This window comes from Ricinus communis, chromosome 9 (genome assembly GCF_019578655.1).
Source record: "Ricinus communis isolate WT05 ecotype wild-type chromosome 9, ASM1957865v1, whole genome shotgun sequence".
NCBI lineage: Eukaryota > Viridiplantae > Streptophyta > Magnoliopsida > Malpighiales > Euphorbiaceae > Ricinus > Ricinus communis.
This window is the reverse complement of record NC_063264.1, coordinates 9,267,049-9,286,636: the sequence shown is the minus strand read 5'-3', so window position 1 is coordinate 9,286,636 and position 19,588 is coordinate 9,267,049. Positions and strand designations below refer to the sequence as shown.

The following is a 19,588-nucleotide window of genomic DNA, read 5'->3' as shown; positions in this document are numbered from 1 at the left end:
TATATTTCTTACAATATTCTTAATTATATAAATGATACTCCTTAAATTAAAAAAAGAAATACTCATCTTATGGTCTCACAAACATAGGGGCAGTTTGAAAATGAAGGTGTCAGATGCTTGATTTTGCTGGTCCAATTTTCGCACCAAACATCTATATCCATATATTAGACTTTATTCGTCCTAAAATGTGTTAATAATTGATTATGTCTCATCATTTTTAGAAACATATATACTAACATTATTGTTGAATAGATTCTCAATATGATGGAAACCTTCTAAAAATTATATTCTTCCTAAGAATTAAAAAAAAGAAAAAAGAAAAAAGAAACTGGTATCTCTTTTTATTGCATTCAAGTTCTACTTCTAGTCAATATTTATATATTTTATTAAAAATTTATAATTCTTTATTCTAGTAGGTATAAAAATTTAAGTAAAAAAATAGATGTTTTATATTTGAAGTCTAGTTTCTAGTTCACGGGCATATGTGGACGGCGATTTCAAAACTGAGATTTGACCGTTCTTAACTCTTTGAGACTTGGGAGACATAGAAATTTTTATAATTTTTTTAATATCTAAATCCGAAAAATAAATGTTTAATATTAGTTGGTATAATACCATAGATACCTCTTGTTGTGTAACTTATAATATAGGGACGATAAAAGAAATTTCTTGAACTATATAATACAGACTAAGTCTTAGGGCTGATTGGGCTTTGTTATGGAGTTGATTTGAGCTTTTCGTCCATGGAGACCTTATACCTTTTGTCATGAATGAAATCTTTTTGACAGTTCTGTGTGATATTACCTCGCGATACGAAAACTGCAAACTAGGAGTGGATAGGATGCTCCAAATGATGGCCCAACTCAAATGGATTCTGGACGCTGAGATGGGCCGGGCTAAGCCTAACCCGATCCATAGCCATTTACATGATTAGAAGACGGTCATTGTCCTTTTTTGTCACATTGCTAGCAGAAGACAAAGCCTCTGCATGGATAATGGATCTTCTCTGCAACGCATATTCAAATTCTTCCGATGAAGAACCCGAAACCGTTCCTAGAATCGACCCACAATCCAAACCACTACTCGGACCCCACCAATTGAACACTGTTCTTCCTCCTCCAAAACGACCCAAACGCAACAACAACCCTCTACAATTTTCAAGTGAAGCTCCGATTCCAGGGAGATACATATCCAAGAGAGAACGAGCTCTCATGGGTCAATCTGCTTCTGCCTCTAATCGGGTCATCCAAGACCCCAATCCTTATCCCCCGTTTCCCACTTCATCTGGTAATTCTTGTGATTTTTTGTTTTTGTTATGCGTATGTACATATTTGTTTGTTTTAGCTTTGGCAGTTATTTTAGCTGCCAATTTAATTAATTGTTATTTTATATTGTATAAACAAATTAAAGAAGCAATTTTGGAGCAATCTTATGGGCTGGATTGTATTTAACTTTAGGTTCATAAGAAAGTTTGGATCATGTTAGTTAAACTTTGGGTTCTGTAAGGCGTTTTAATGTTATTAGCATTAGAAGAGGAAAAAAAATTATTTGTGTCTTTAAGGATTTTTCATCGTTGCTTAGTGTATAAAGTTGGAGTATGTGATTATTAACAAGATAGGATATGGCGGTTTGAACTTCTAAACATAAAAATTGATTTTGATGCTGTTTTAGATGGTGCAATGAAATGATTACAAAAGTCTTCCATTATGTCTTTGATCTTCTTTCTTAACTTACTGGCATTATATTTTTAATTATACCCATAACCAACTTTTGTAGTTACATAATTTCATTAGTCGTGTTTCAATTACAGTTTTTAGAACTTAGAAAAAAAACTACCCTTCTTCTTTTCTTTTGTTTCCTTCATTACAGTTTTGGGAAGTATTGAGGATTCAGTTGTTCCCCCTGATTTTTTATCATCCTTGAAACGAGTAAAGGGCCATGTACAGCTAAATAAAATACCTGAAAGGCTGTTTACTGCTCTGCATAGCCACACAAAGGCTGTCAATTCTCTCAGTTGGTCACAAAGTCATGGTATGATCTGCTTGTTGACATATAATATTCACTTTATTTTTGTTTTAGAAATTATTTCTCTTGCTTTAGTTTCTCCCCCCACAGTCTGAGAGACTCTTCAACCTAAATTAAATTCAAATGTTGGTTAATTGTCAGAAGTTATAATTTATTATGCATATCATTGGCCTTATTGATCTATTCATCATAGTTAGTCTGCAGCCCATCTTCTTGCTTCTGTTGGGATGGATCAAACCATCTGTATATGGAATGTATGGAGCAGAGACCAAAAACTAGCACGGATATTTAGATTCCATAATGCAGCTGTCAAAGATGTAAAATGGTCACAGCAAGGATTATCTGTGCTTTCTTGCGGATATGACTGTGCATCAAGGTTGATCGATGTTGAAAAGGGAGTAGAGACTCAGGTTTTCAAGGAAGATCAGGTTGTTGGGGTTATCAAATTCCATTCAGACAACTCCAACCTCTTCCTTTCTGGGGGATCAAAGGGCCACATCAGATTGTGGGACATTAGAACAGGGAAGGTGGTCCACGAATATATCCGAGGTCTGGGTCCAATACTTGATCTTGAGTTTAGCAATGATTGCAAGAACTTTATCTCATCTAGTGATGTTAGTGGAAGCAATGTTAGTGAAAATTCTATTATTGTTTGGGACATCTCGCGACAGGTTCCGCTATCCAACCAGGTTAGAGACTTCTTCTCTCATTGCTTCCATTCCATATCTAGAATTTCTTAGTCTCAATGTTTCCCTGTCTCCTTTTAGGCCTATTTAATGTGTGTTTGCCAATATCATTAGAAAGTTACTGCAAATGGTTGAAACTTTCTATATGCTGACTTTTTCTCGTGATCTTCTTTTACTAACTGTGACATATGCTTAGTTAGGTTTTAAGTCTTCGTCTCTCCTCTCCTCTTTTTCTTTTTTGTTTTGTATTACCCTAATTATCTTTACCTTACACAGATTCTCTTGCTTTTATACCTCTTATGCCTTGATATCTGATAGCAGATTAAAAGAAAATCTTACTGTTAGAATTTTATACATAATTGTGATAAACTCTGCTGTTATTGCATTGCTAAAATGATTATCTGTTTGATGAATCTGTATCTAGAATTGCACAAAGTTATAAAACTATCAGACAGGAGGCACTATTGCAGGAGACGAACTGTCATGCACTTTTCTCTTCTTCTTTTTCTTAAGTATTTTGTTTCCTTTTCTAGCTATTTCTTTTCTTTAGAAACCCATTGCATCATGGGCTTACATTGATTTGATTGTCACTTTAAGGTTATCACTTTTTAGACTAAATCTATTCCAAAGTATCTTTCAGTTTTTTTTTTAGAACGTCAATACTTTTTAGCATAATTTTTTTTTATACTGATTTAACATATTGATGCACTGAACAAAAACCTCGAAAACCACTTTGTGTTTGTCTTTCCATTTTAAAAATTTATCTACAAATTATTGTGATATTCAATTAGGTTCTTGGTTTTTTTTGATTCAAGTCATTTTCCTAATTTTGTAAAAACATTCAAGGTTGCGGCAGCTGATTTATGTTGATTTAATCTAAATCTGATTTTTGACAATTCTGTATTTTAGACCCTGCGTAACTGAATTAAATGCCTTGACAATTGTATGGAAAATATCGGAAGGCAGAATAAGAGCTGTGCAGTGTCTAGAAGTGTTGCCCCATATTGGGGCCTGCACAAGCCCATGTCTTAATATGGGAATTTCTGGTGTTTCCTTATAATTAGAGGACCATACTCAATTATTTGTATGTGTTAGGCTTCTGTCTTCATCTCGAAGAAAAGTTGTTTAGGCCTTAATGTCTGACATCATCTACTATTTCTAAACTTTTCCATTATCAGTTTCATGAGAAAATAGTTTACTCAACCCTACTGTAGCTGGTAGCATTTCTGTAGGTTATAAGTTCAAGTAGTAAATATTCTTTAGGGTGCATTCTTTTGCTAGGAAATTAAAATTGGATTCGCAAGTTGGGAGAATCTTATTAAAGTTTGTTGTTCTTTAAATAACTCAAGATAAGAATCTAAATTTTTAAGAAACCAAATGTAAGAAAAATCAATTTTAAAAAAGCCTCCTTTTAGAGTTTAAACTAGTCAATCTAGGTGATTTATAACTAAAAGTTAAGTTCTCTAATATTTAAAACATGAAACATGAAATTTTAGTATATAAATAATTGTAAGATTTCAAATATAAAAAAGTAGATAACTATCATCTCAAGTAAGGAACATTAAAATTTAAAATCTTAAGAATTAAAAAGTTTAAGATTTACAAGTCTTAGGACTTGAAAATTCGTAAGAATTTGAAATATCAGTGAAAGATGGTGTATTTAAATTCAGAAAGTTTCCTCTCAAAAGACTGTCATACTTGGGTAGTGTATGTTGTTATTCCTAAACTTTCTTATTTCTACTGTTTGGTTCACCAGAAAACTGTGAAACTTCATCAAATTAGAGTGTATGGCTCATGTGGCTACTAATTCATTCAATTTGGAATGAGAATTTGCTTTTTTATGTGAAAGATATTGGAATAGAGCAATAAACTACTGAAAAATGTAGCACTTAAAAAAGTATATTTTTGCTTTATTTTCTTATTTTTGACATAGAAACATACATATATTGTTAATCTTTGCTAGAAAGGCTTCACAAACACATGTACCATGCTTCATGAAGCTGAAAAAGTTACTTGCAGCTCGGCCAACTGCTACATTTAAAGACGATTAAGGATAAAATTGTGCATTTTGGAAGATGAGGACTAATTTGGAATGATAGTTTTTTCAGGATTATTTTGTATGTATTTTTGAACTAGCCTTAGGCATGTGCTTTGCATGAATTTTTTTTTATTTCTTAAAATTTTAATTTTATATATAAAATTCTATAAAGACAATAAAAATAATAATATGCTTATAGTACTATGTAATTGCTATTTGTTAACCATAGATTTTATATACAAACAAATAATAGCATTGGATCTAAATTTGTAATATAGTGAGGTGGGTTGTGTTGCATACTCTTATATAGATATTTTTTAAGGAATATTAATATCATATACAAATAATTATCAAAATAATACTTTTTTGGTAAAGAAATCATATTTTTCCCATTTATTTTGTTAAACATAAATCTTATGCTTCCACATATGTCTTATAATTATTGGATTACATAACATGACTTCTTATAAAATTGACTTGTGGAGTTTCTACTAAGGGAAACATGGCCTGCTTATATCTATAAATAGTCTAATGTATATAGAAGTATGGAAGTCGGGTGGGAGTAGGCTGATTTACTCCCTTATAAATCTCTTACTAATAATTCATCTAAAATTGGCATCAATTTGGTAATTTAATAGTTAAATATAAAATAAAATATATTTAAATATTTAATTATTTAGTATAATACTTCAATCCAGGTAGAATAAGAAAAGAGAGAACGCAAAATTAGTTTGTACTATTTAATATATATAATCTAGTTAGGATAAAGAAAAATATAATTTAGTTAGAAGAAGAAAAGATAGAGATATTACGTATATGAAGGTTAACTATTAACTAATACGTATGAAACTCTAATTAATGAATTGGGGTAGTTAATAGTAATAATACTTGAACTTTTAGGTTCTTATTGCAATTATGAAGATTGCATTTCATTATATTTAACAAACTAATCACCAATACATAAAAAAATGAAATCCTTAGATTGAGGCATAATATATGATTATTACACTTTTTTAGCAAAAATTTCAATTGTGCAAGTCATTCTTTAATATAACTTGGTCAGTTAAGAATATATGGATCTGAATTTGAAGCTTTATGAAAAATTTAGCTTCAAAAAATGTTTTTATGTCAAATTTAAACATGCGTAATAAAAAGAAAAATTGTTAGTTTTCTATAATCCCGTAATCCAAAAAAGATTATTAATAGGATTTATATAATAATTAATTTACAATATGAAATAAGTTCCATATCAATAAAATATAAAAAATATATCATAAAATTATTAATAAATTAGTTTACTCATGTGCAATTGAGAATAGATGAATTTAATAGATTCATGTAATATGTGAGTAATGTGTGTGTATGGGTACATGTTTTCAAGCTACTTGCTGGGATCTTTTAGGAGACACACATGTAGACAGCCTTTATAAAGATTGATACATGTGGTTGAGTAGTTAATCTCAGGGGAAGAGAACTAACACTTATCTTTTCTAGTTGGCAATCCACTCAAAGTGTCTATCTGATTATTGCCTCATGACATTTTCTCCTTTTCTGGAATGATATATCCAGTTGACCTTTGTTCAATAAATGACATGTCATGTGTGTCTTTACTGAGTTCGTTTTGCTATGAATTTTAAATATGCTGTCTTTGCAAAAGACATTTGGTCGTTTTGATTTTTGGTAGTTTTGCAGAAAGGAAATGACTACACTCAACTTGTATCCCTACATTGAACTGCCTCTTGCCTTTTATGTGCCTTTTTTTTTGGGGGTAAATAAATGAAGCTGTCTGCTTTTTCTGTCTGATCATGTGAAATAGAATGTCCAGAGACATTAGTGTCTGTGGGGCTTCGGCAACATGAAAAGAAATATATAGGAAACTACATAAGCATGGCTGAAACGATGCACCTACTGCTCCCAGGTCATGTCAGTGAACAATAGGCCTGATGACTTTTGGCATGTTGAGTGAGATAGACATTTAGTTTACATGGCATGAGTGGACCATTGACTAAGCTGAGTCACTGGAGCAGATTGATGAGGCTTAAGAAAGCCAAGTTCAAGAACTTGAAAGCAGGATGCGTTTTTTTTTTTTTTACGTGGCCTATCATTTTTAGGAGCTTGACCCAGGCTATAGCTGGATTTTGTATGAGTGGGGCTTGATGGCCTTTCCAAGTACTGGAGTAGATTTGGGAGTCTGTTATTCAGCTACTTAGAGGCTGACCTTTCTGATCAGTTTCTTACAATTTGACATAAATAACCTAGTTTTAGCCCAGACCGCTCAAATTGTAGACTAACTTGGGATTTGTGAACCAGCAGCCTCTTTTATCTAATGGGCTCTTCATTGGCTAGAGATAAAGTATGAACCATTTAAACTTTGAATTTCCTTAAAGATCAAGTATGAACCATTTAAATTATAAATTTCATTTTAGCCTCTTATAATATCTAATGATGTGCTGCATGTATACCCTCTGTATCAGGTTTACGTAGAAGCCTATACCTGTACCTGTATAAGACGCCACCCATTTGATCCAAGTTTTGTTGCGCAGTCAAATGGAAATTATATTGCTATCTTCTCTTTTAGTCCCCCATTCAGACTTGACAAGTATAAAAGGTTCGAAAATCATGGTGTATCTGGGTTCCCCATTAAGTGCAACTTCAACTTGGACGGCGAGTTGCTTGCATCTGGCTCTTCAGACGGTTCCATATACTTCTACAACTATAGATCATCCGATCTTGTCAAGAAAATCAGCGCATATGAGCAGGCCTGTATAGATGTTGCCTTCCACCCTGTAATACCTGATGTGATTGCTTCCTGTAGTTGGAATGGGCAGGTTTCTGTGTTCCAGTGAGAGCTTGATTTCACTTCATTGTAGGATAATGGCTGGCTGCTAGTAAGGTGATCCAAACAAACAAAACCGAAGGGAAAGATTTTGAAAGAATTGTTGTACATATTTTTTTATTTATATTTTTGCTTTTAGGAGGTTGAAAAGGAATGAATGAAAGTGCGCCGGCCACACTTTCAGGATGACGTTAAGGGCAATTCTTTCCCCGCGTTAAGGGCAATTCTTTCCCCTTTGACAAAATTGCTAGCCCTGTCCCCCAGCACTGCAAAGATCTTTAAGGCATTTTGTGACATGTTTGCTTTCTTTATTAGTGTTCTGCTTCTAGTCTGACCTCAATTTTTCTTTCTTCCTTGAACATTTTAACTGGTTAAACTAATTTCCATTAACTACTGATAAATGGAGAAGAGTCTTCAGCCAGGAAGAAATTGTGGAACTAGAGATGAGTGACACAAACTCAAAACTATGTTTGAAATGATTTGGGTAGTGAATGGAATTTCATATGCACTGGGTAGCAATAATGAGAGGGAAGAGGCGGGGGGGGGGAGAAAATTCCTTTAGAAAAGGGCAGAGTTATTGAAGATAGTGACACACATTGAAAAGGACACTAGTCACTGGAGAAGTTGATCTGGTCTAGTCCTGTGATTGTGAGAGTTCAGTATGATCCCTAGCATTTTGATTTCGGTGGAAATTTCTACGAGCCCGCATAAATACAGCCCTCTATATCTTAGCCCCTAGACTTAGTTTTGATGTTGGTTTCCCATTCGTATTAGTATTACTGCATGTGTGTGTGTGTGTGTGTGTGTGTGTGTATTAAGGGTTTAATTCTGCCATTTCTCCCCATTTTTCAAAATGAATGAAAGGAAAAAAAAAAAAAAAAAGCCATAAAAATATTTTATATTCCAACTCTTAACAGATGTTGAAATGTCTGCATTGAATCACTCTCGTGGAGTTCAGAATATCTAAGTATGGAGTTTAGTTGAATAAAAATTCTAACCTCTTGCCAAGTGGTGAGAGTTGATGCACATTGTTCACTCCTGGCACTACAACTATCGAAACCCAAAGAGTTGGAACAACATAACCCAACATTGTCTGGCTAAAAATCATTACTGTAGTCAAATAAAAAGTTAAGGAAATTCAGTTGAAACGATTTCGACAATCTTTCTATAATAAACGACATTTCCCTGGAGCATCCCGATACCGTTTCTGACTCTTCTTTACTTTACAGGAAGTTTTGCTTATCTCAAGCATCACCAGGTTTCAACTGAGTCTGACCTTTAACATCTCATATTGACATTAATTGAATTGAGGAACGCAGAATTTGATAATCTAGTTAATTTAAATACTAAGTGGGGACTAGACTGACTGTTGATACAATTTCTTAACCAAAGTTTGCTATTTTAAAGTTCTTAAGCAGACTCACTCTATTATATTATTCATAAATAAAAAATTAATTGTATAATGACATATGATATTATTTATTACTTGTTATTATTTATAATCGTTGGTGTTTAATTATAACTAGATAATAGTAATAAATAAACTAACAAATATAAATATAATATTCAATAAATAATACTATATAACAGCAACTAATTCAATTTATTTATAATTTCTGAACAAAGAAGAGCAAAAAGAGAACCAAAAAGAATAAGATAGATGATAACTCATCAGAAAGAAAGGAACTAGGTTAGCTAGGCGTATGAAGGTGTTAGTAAAGAGTGGTGGACTGGCAATGGTGTAAGGTAGGTGTTAAATGTAGTCTAGATACCACTAACCTATACCTACCATTATAAAACAGTTTATAATTGAATGAAGGAAGTGTGGGGGCGTACTCAAAGCTGTGCTTGTGTTCATTCCACCTTTCTTTCAAGAGAAAGATGGATGGAGAGGGGGCCAAAAAAAAATTAAAAAAAAAAACTAAAACTAAAACAAGACATCATTATGCACTTTCCCTTTCTATTCTTCGTGGGGGTCAATACTAGAGGGGACAAGACACTCCACCTCCCTTTTTAGATGCATTTTAGCTTATGGGTCCAACAAATCCAAGCCCCTATCTTCCAACACCACCTCATAAACTAAAACATAGGTTAAAAAAAAAAAAGAGGAACATAAATGGCAGAAAGATTTGTTTAATTAATTAATTAAGAATATGCTTATATGTGTATAAATTTATCTCCATTTCCTTTAGCACTATCTAGACAAAAACTAGCATTCTTCAAAACATGAATGGTCCACAGCACCTCTCAAAACTGTGTCTATTGGAAAATATGCTAATCCCCTGCAATAATAAGCTAATCCAAAATTTTAGTGTGGAACACATTTATGAAATCTTTTTTTCCATCTATTTACATGAATTTGTTTTTTTTTTTAAATGTATGTATACACATATATAATAAAAGAATTTTCAACTTCCTTATGAATATGTTCCCCACCATGCTTGGTCTGAAGCAACCCCCCACCTTCCCTTCTCCCTCTCTACAACAGACATTATCTCTTTTGCTAGACCTAGATCTTAGGTTTATATATATATATATATATATATATATATATATATATATAAAGATAAACCATTTATGAAATAATAAATAATAAATAAAAATCTAAGACTTAGTTTAATAGATATTTATCAATTATAGTTTGAATTTTAGATGTAAAATTACACTGAATTAGACATATTAATAGACTTAAAACGAGCAGTGATGTAGATACAAATGAATCGAGAAATAAAATTTGTGAAAATGGATGAATTTAAAATTATATATAAATGAGGAATAAAATTCAAGAAAAGAATAGAATAATCATAAGAATAATGAGCCCGCCCTAGCTACTCCATAGACAATAATTATAATCTAGAAGATTTATTATATATATATAGATATACATAAAACTTTTTATTTGTATTTTTTCTTCTTTTCTTGATATACTTTGTGGTCAAGCGAGTCTTCGCATTGCGGGGGACCCGCCGGCCAGCCTAACCGGCGACAAGAAACGATGGGTTGATAGGTTTTTAACCTAAGCAAATTGAGGCTCAAAGGATTTGACATGAACTCCAATATGGTCTAATCGATAATGCTGCTTTAATATGCATATTTTGATTAGAGAGGGAACAGAAAACTACAATAATAATAAAAGATAACTAAGGAAAAGGAAGGAATCTAAGACTATAGTTAACGATAATGGATTGCCCTTTTGGAATCATAATAATTATAATAATACTTTAAAAAAAAAATATTTTTCTTAGCTATTTTTAATGTGTAAATAAGATGATATTATTCTTTTTTAGCTTAAAATTTTTGAAATAATATTTAACCATTCAGAAAAATTTTATTTTATATATTTTTTATTAATTAAATTAACTGTAAATATATTTAGACTAGGAATGTGAAATATAATACACTGAAAGAAAAGTAATTAAAAGATTTTGCTTGTCACTAGAATTATTATTTGTTTAATTTGTAGTTGTCTACACTTTTTTAAAATTGGAGTCATGGGTTTTCAACTTTAGATTAACATTTATCCTCTCCTACATGCTAGACCACAATCAAAATGTTTGTGCATCAACACAAAGTATAACATAATATATATATATATATATAATATTATACATATATATAATATTATATATATCAAAATATTATATATAATATTATATATTTTTATATTCATATATGTATCACCACACCAATATTAGCCCTAAAAAGTGAGCCGACAAACTCATTTTAACGGCATCGCCATGTGATTTGTGGCCATTACCAAGTGTTTCTTTCTTCTTCCTTTCTTTAGCATTGAAAAAGAAAGGGAAAATAAATAAATAAGATTTTAGTGTTTTTGCCAAAGCAGCTATATATGATAATTTTTCTTTAATCTCATTCTTTTTTGGGTCGTTAAAGTTTCTTTTATTTACCCATTTAGGAAATATTCCTTCGTCAAGGCTCTCCTGTGTAGGCCATGTAGCCATTCAACAAGTTGGTTGCCACTTTATATCTGAAGGAAAATATATAATTAATTAAGAAAATTAAGAGTTTATTATTAATCTTATGTTATAGTATTGCTCCAGAATCCTAGACAAAACATGCATGATTACAATCTAAGCCTCAATTTAACAACAATTTAATTTCTTATCGTAATCATATCTTGAAAAAGCTACGTGAAAGATGTTCATTTCAACTATATGTCACCAGTTCATGCCACCATTGATTTGAGGCTGAGTCCAGCTAGAATCCAGTCGCTTTACCTAGATACTATATATAAATATATATCTTTTATATGCCTTTACTAATATTTATATATAAATTCCAATCTGTATACATATATCTTTTCAATTTGTTTATAGAGAAATATTTCTTTTCAGCTTTTTCCAGTGTCTTTTGCTTTCTTGAAACAGTGTCCTGCATAGTAATATTTGCTACACGATGCATGGACATATAGTCAACTAATTTTCAACCTACACACTGTGCCTATTTGCTTTAATTATCTCATGTAAATTAATATATCCAGCAAAAATAAAATTAATAAAATAAGTTCACTTGCAATATTCGAAACTCAACAAGTGGTTGCCGCAGTATGTTTAGCCAGCGACATAAATTTATTTTAATTTAAATAAGATTTACCGGTTGAATCTCTCATTTATCGTTTCAAATAAAAGCTATTTTCGTAATTGCAGTTTGAATTTTTCTTCTATTGTTTTTAATGAAAGCTTTTCTCATAATTAAATCTTATTTTGATTTGAATAGATCTACAGCTGAGTTTCTCCTTTTATCGTTTTAAATAAAAGTTATTCTCGTAATTACAGTTTAAATTTTTCTCTTATCGTTTTAAATGAAAGGTATTCTCGTTCCATCTAATGAGATTCAAAACTCAGGACTGAATAATGAATATCTCGACTTATATTATTAATTAGAATATCTCCTTGTAAATTTAATCATGTAGCATCTCTTTGATAATAACAATAGTATAGCATGCAACTCTAGTCGGTCTATTTCGATCATGAATTTATCATCTTAATACATAGTATTGTAAATTGGGGAGGTATACTCCTCCTAAATCCTTAAGAGAAAGAGTTTTGTGTGCCAAAGAATGCCTTTTAAAGGGCAAAAACGTTTGTAATATACAGGGATTACATTAATATTATGTCAAGTGAAAATATAGGTCAATTATAGAGGCAACAAAAAAACAGAAAAATAAGGAGACATAGATGGCTTTTCTTGCTAGTAATTATATGTACGTAGATTTGGTGAAGGGTGAAGAAAAGAACAATACATATAATATTGTAAACATGGCATAAATAATTAGATATCCTGAATTTAAAGTGAGAAAGTTTATATATATATAGATAGTGAACGCTTTTACAATATACTCAATAATAATTCTAGATTTTCTTCCACAAGGGAAGAGGGATATGAGGACTTAAGGAGTGTCCCCCAAATTTTGGGACACCTGACCGACAATGGTGGATGAATAGCAAGTGGATAGACCTCTGCTATAGGAAGCCCAATTCATTACAATGACATATATATATATAAAGGTGAAGAAATCCATGAAGATGAAGGAAGTATGCTCTAAAGCTTACAAATCAAAATCCATGAAAGTGAAAGAAAGAGAAAGGGTAAAGAATAGCACGTTCAAAAGGCCAAAGTTAACGGAAACATTCTTAATTGTTTGCATAGGATAGTCATTCTTCGACAAGGACTTCATCACTTACATCATAATTATTAATATTATGCATATTATACATTTACAACCTATCTTCCTTTTTTTCATTAAAGCAAAAAAGGAAAAACATTTCTTGAGTTGTCTTCGAACATCAAAATTAGAGAATTTGGAGAAAAGAAAAAGAGTTAAAAGTAATTTTTGTATTACAAGTCAATTTTCTCACTTCATATCAAGACTCTAATTCATGTATAGTTTCATAAGTTAGTTCTGAAATTGGATATATTAATGTACAAATGATTTTAGTCTAACTCGTTAATCAATATGCATTAATTATCTAATACCAAAATGTAAAACACTTGTACATATTTGTTATAGTCTATACACCAAATCTAAATAAAAAGATTATCTAAGATAAATAATTTTATAGCCAACATTGTGTAATAAAAATTATATACATTTATTTATTTAAAAAAATGCTCAAATATTTTTTTAAGAAAAAAGATAATCAAATTGTAGACATAATTAGGTGTACACTTTCTTCCTAAGGGTGGAAAGGAAATCTCAAAAGAGTATTTTCTTCTTCTTCTTTTTAATCTAAAAGAAAATTAAGAACTCAAAAAGAGATATATGGATCGAATTCAAATAAAAAGTACTGAGTTATATAATTAATTTCCACTTTTGTTGATATAGAAATGGCGTATGCAATAGGGTTATCCAATATATATGTTGTGCATGAAGTGGAGAACATATAGCATCATTTTATCCATAAAGATAAAAAGGGTTTTCTGCTTTCCCTTTGTATATGTTGTTGTTGTTTTTTTTTTTTTCTAAATTTTTAATTTTCTTTCTATTTAAGTACATTCCTGGATTATGGTACGAAACCAAGTACCTCCCTCCCTCTTGCTGTACCCATACATTTCTTGTCATTTCATCTTCTATATCTCTTCCTACTCTTATTAATCATGGAGATGATGATGTTCCCTGTGTCGGCAATATACAGTGAATTCTATTTTATTTTATGTGGGTCAGATAAATTATTAAGCACCACCATTTTCATCCAGCTCATTTAATCTTTGATTATCATGCAAGTAAATTTTGTTGATAAAAAAAAAACATTTTCATATCAAAGTTTATAAAGTTTTTATTTTTAATGTATAATGTTTAATAACTGCTAACCAAGTAAAATTAACGTTGAACCAAATAGTCAGTGTTTGCTATCAGATATGTGGGTTTTGCATGAGAAGAAAATAGAAAATAGAAGTGACCCACCAAATTGTGAAACAACAGGGACATGGATCCATGATAATATGTTTGGGACATAAGAATTGCCATGAAATCAACAAGAAAGGGGGTGCTAGAACATTAGCCATATTTTTCCTGTTTTCAACATGCATGTTTCTTAAGTCATAGACTTTCATGATTCTGTTGCATTATGATTACTTTTCACCTGAACAAGATAAAAAGATTCTACCCAATAATAATTCCACAAAGGAAGGTAGGGTTACTAATTAAACTGTTAAATAATTGTTTTTCTTTCTTCTTTTTAAAAAAATAAAAAAATAAAAAAAAGTTTTGAAAGGGGACTATTTGGGTTCATCATTACATAAATTGGAAGCTGAGCTTGACCTTACTGTGGGTAGTGATTAAAAAGCAAAACTACCATATGTAAAACCATAGTTTTGTATCATTACACTTTTTACTCTCCAATGCCCCTTTTTAAGTGTCAAAAATCTTGCTACCTTTTCTTTGCTTATTTATTTATTATGTTCACTATGTGCTTTAAAAGAAATAAATTATTATAGTTAAATAAAGTTGCATGTGAATATGTGATTATCCATCAGTTTTACTACTTCGTTTCTAACATTTGATTTGAATCTTTAATGGACAATTAAATATTAAATTATATTTTCTTTAAATTTAATTATTTGATCACTTCAATATCTTAACCTGTTAGACATTTTAACCGTGTTTATGATATTTAAACATTATAAATGGTATTATCTAATATGTCCACATGTATTTATACTAGATGCTAGGTGTTTTAATAATATTATAAAAATTAGTTAAATTAAATCATAAATTAAAAGTGTCTATAAAAATATAATTCATATATTTATTAAATTAAATTAAAATATTAATATAACTAAATAATTAATTTTTAGTGACAAAAATAGTACACAGTGCTTTCTTTGATAATTGTGATAAGTTTACTACTCCAGAAATTTTTGTCTAACAATAATAAACTGATTCAGAAGATTACTACCCTAAACCCTAAACCCTAAACCCTAATGATTATAAATTCTACTACTAACTCTAACCTTGACTGCTTGAGATTGATATGGCAGAAACTGCATTTAAGAACTCCTCACACCAAAATTTTATTTATGAACTTCAAAATAATTTACAGGAAAATTAATGGAAGCCCCTCATATATTTTTACAATTTTGCTTTGGCCACAATATTTAAGTAAGAAATTCAATTATACCCCTTTCATATATTTATATTGGCTCTTCCAAAATACAATATTTTATTTCGATTTCTTTTGTTTTGGCAAAAGAAATGGAAAGCCCAGCAAAGGTGCTTAAGCTTCGGCACTGATATAGACAGACACCATCAAGGCCTCCAAATATATACGGTAGATCTTGCTTGGAGCTGTGTTTTCATTTTTTGCACACTTTATTTAAATATAATTTTATAAAATATTTGGTGAGAAATACTAAATCAAAATTTTAAAATATATATATATGTATATATACAAATACAGAAGTTTAATGTAATAGCAGATTCACTGTGAAATAATAGTCTATTATATATTAAAAATAGAAATAAATATATAATTTGTGTATAGTAATCCCCATGCAAAAATAAAAATGTAGATATAAGAAGAGCAGGATCCTGTCTTAACGATCCCGTGAGGATTGGGCTGTATGGATTTGATAAAAATGTCTCCCTAATACTACTGTCACTGACATTATCTTTGGCAACATGATATTAGGGACCACAAAATTGGTCTCTTAAGCTTACTTAATTATGTCTTAATTAATTAAATAGTCTTTGATTAGCTTCTTAAGCAAAAAAAATTTAAAAAAGAAAAAAAAAAACAAGATATTATATGGGAATTGTGTGCTGGAAATATGGGATATAAAAAAATGTAAAAAAAGATATTGGCTTCTCGTGCTTCAAGATCTCCTCCTAAACACATACTGTGATACTATGATTGATCAAATCTGAATCTGAATCAATGTGGACATACAATTTCCTCCCCTCTTTTTTTCAAAAAAAGTTTTTTATTTAATTTTAAATCCTCCTACAGATGTTCACGTGCCTGTATTTTCTAATTATCTGTCTTGCTTAGAGCATTAATTATATTTATCAACGAGAGTTCGAAGCTGTTTTGCAATTCTGTGTTAAGAAGCTTCCCCACGTATACCAATTTTGTTTACTTTTACAATCTGCCTAGTATTATAATAAACATTAAATAGTAATTTCTTTATATTAAATTAATTATCTTATAAATTAAAAACATTATTTAAGAAAAGAAAACGTAATTTCTAGGAATTTGAAACTCTGAATGGGTGTATAAATGTGTTCCTAACATCATCTATCCGTCCAAAACAAAGTCAAAAAGTTAACTAAATTACAAAGGAAATTTATTCCTCCCCTTATCTTATCAACCAGAGTTCGTATTCTAAGAAAACCGGATCATTAGATTTTCCTTTTCCCTTTCTATACGAGATCTCTAATCCCCAGCTCAACGATCTACTTTAATTTTACTTGATTTGAAAAAAAAAAAAAACTTAATTGCTAAAATATATTACATTTTGAATTTATTACTAAATCTAACACCGTTTTTAAATTTCAGTACTATATTTTAATATTAATTTCAATTTAGTATTTAATAAAAATATTTATCAATTTTATTGGCGTTACGTGAATTTTGATAATAATAAAAAAGAGCTAAGCCAGCATTAGAATTGTTGACTCATTCTACTATTAAGATATTATAATTCAAGCAAATAAAATTATTATTTTTTCTTGATTTTAAAATTTTATTAATCTTATATGTTTAAATAATAATTTTAATAATGAAAGTGTTAATTCAATCCTCTCTTTTTTTTTTTATCCTCAAACTTCAGGCTATATCAATAAATTTAATTGATAAATTCACTAGAAACTAAACTTGAAATCAATATCAAAATATAATGTTGAGATTTAAAAATTTAAAAATTATATACTAAATTTGATAACAAAAGATAAAATTCAAATTAATGAGTTTTAGATTCATAACACCAAAGTTGTTTTTAGAATGTAAAACCTCTAATTAAAATTTGAATTAGAACCAAATTTATTTAAAAAAATCCAAATATATTGAAAAGAAAAAAGCCTCTTTGCATTGTCAAAAGTTGTTTTAAAAAGAATAAATAATGGTGATGATGATAAAGGTATTGTACAAGTACATAGGGATCTTAAGGGGACAATTTGGAGAAGAGAAAAATGGAATATAACTAGTACACATTTATATGATATAATTAAATGGGTGATTGAAGGGATAGAATTTCGGGTTTCCCCTAAGTCTTGTCCTGTGCCGAAAGCCTTGACCCATACAATTGTACTTCCTTATCTTATAAATTAGTAATAGGATTAGCAACGAAGGATACAAAATTTGGATCATTATTATTATTATTATTATTATTAAAATGCACCTTAATATAGTGATAATTTTGCATAGATATTTTTAATTTTATTGATAAAGTTATTGTAAATGACAGTTCAACGGAAAATGTACAAATATCCATTTGTATTAGTCAAAATATAACTTTATCATCCCAGAGAACATATTTAATAAAAAGAGTTCATTTTACACCTTCAATAATTTTAAAAAGAATAAATTAATCTGACATGCAAGCAATAAGAGTAGAAAGATGGAGTAATGGGAGACAAGCAAAAAGAGCAGGGATTTGGGGATTTTTTTTTATCTTCCATTTTCACATCTTTCAATTATTAATATTATTTTTTGTAATCTTGCTTAGTTCCTGCCATAATTCTTTTTTTTACTATTTTTCCTCGAGATGTTAAAAACCCAAACCAACTAAATTCTTTTTTTTATTTAAATAATAACATTAAAATAAAAGAAAAAAAATCTTCAGATGGGGAAAGTCAACGGTCAAAGATCTGGCATGACTGTGTGTGTCTCCCACAGAGAACACACACACACCACAGTTGCTCTGAGTCACATTTACATTACATTCTCCAAAATCCCTTCATTTCATCAAGCACTATGCACTCTGCTAAACCCCCGCCCCCTTCCCCCCCCCCACTTGGGCTCTGCCCTACCTGCCTCGGTGCACCCGTCTCCTCCCCTCCCACCCACCAAAGCTGCCCTGCTGTTTGTTGCTCCTGCTGCCGCCCCCACATTATTAAGATTCATATGAACATGTCCACAAATGTAAGAGGACGATTGCCCCTCTGCCTTCAACATGAATATGATATGTACCGTAATCACTAACAAAAGAATTTAGTTCTAATTGTGCCACAAGTATATAAAGTTTGAGTTTCAATGTAACATTAATTGTTTTTTTTTTTTCCTTTAATTTGAATCTCAATAAATACAACTAATTATATGGTAAAAGAAGTTGGTAAGTTTAAAAAAATTAATATAAATAATTAACACTCAAAATATTTAAAAGGGTACTTTTAGTAAAAGATAGTAAACAATAATGCTATCAACTACTAAAATAATTATTTCTAAGTAAGAGAAAGTATTTAAACTCATTCACAAAGATACATTCATTAATATAAATAAAGAATGAGAAAGTACAAAAGAATTCCAAACTTATGTATTCCCTCACATCCTTAAAAGTTACAACAACATTAATTGTGCTATCTTAACTAAAATGTTGGTTGGTTTATTTATTTTGCTCAACGGTGCGTCTCACATTTATTCAACTCTAACTAATTCTTCACAGATTTCATAATTTTTTTCTTCTCTTTAATATTCTGGTTCCCTCCTGTCCATCCGATGGTGTGACCAGTCGGCCCGTTGACTTTCATCAAATTTATAGTCATACAGATTTTAATTCCTCTGATTCATGTACACACGCTGTTCCTCTAATTTTGGTGAGCTCTCCTAACCGATCGATCAAATGACTAAGTTTTGTCTGTTGACTTTTTGAATTATTTATGTAAGTTTGGCTCATGTTATAGATCTACATTCATATCTTTTTTTCTTTTTTGTCCAATTTTGATTTGATTTCATGCTACTCGATCATCTGATAGGTCGGTACGTTGACCTTTCATATCATAAAAATGTATTTATGAAAAATAAAATAAAATAAAAACTTGCACAA

General features: G+C 30.3%; 1 protein-coding gene across 2 annotated transcripts; it reads left to right on the top strand.

Moving 5' to 3' along the window:
* Positions 1–939: 939 nt before the first annotated feature.
* On the top strand, positions 940–7,899 carry LOC8287872 (WD repeat-containing protein 25). Of its 2 annotated transcripts, XM_048379380.1 has the most exons (4): positions 940–1,287; positions 1,870–2,031; positions 2,230–2,714; positions 7,224–7,899. In XM_048379380.1, the coding sequence occupies exons 1-4, from the start codon at positions 996–998 to the stop codon at positions 7,593–7,595; spliced, it is 1,311 nt and encodes a 436-aa protein (XP_048235337.1). In that variant the 5' UTR covers positions 940–995; the 3' UTR covers positions 7,596–7,899. The 2 variants fall into 2 exon arrangements, with proteins under 2 accessions (XP_048235337.1, XP_048235338.1); XM_048379381.1 differs by lacking the exon at positions 1,870–2,031 and having other exon boundaries at positions 941–1,287.
* The last annotated feature ends 11,689 nt before the right edge of the window (positions 7,900–19,588 follow it).

Coding starts and splice junctions, on each gene's coding strand:
- LOC8287872 (XM_048379380.1), top strand. CDS start 996: ATGGATCTTCTCTGCAACGCATATTCAAATTCTTCCGATGAAGAACCC. Junction 2,032..2,229: donor CAGTTGGTCACAAAGTCATG/GTATGATCTGCT, acceptor GTTAGTCTGCAG/CCCATCTTCTTGCTTCTGTT. Junction 2,715..7,223: donor AGGTTCCGCTATCCAACCAG/GTTAGAGACTTC, acceptor CCTCTGTATCAG/GTTTACGTAGAAGCCTATAC.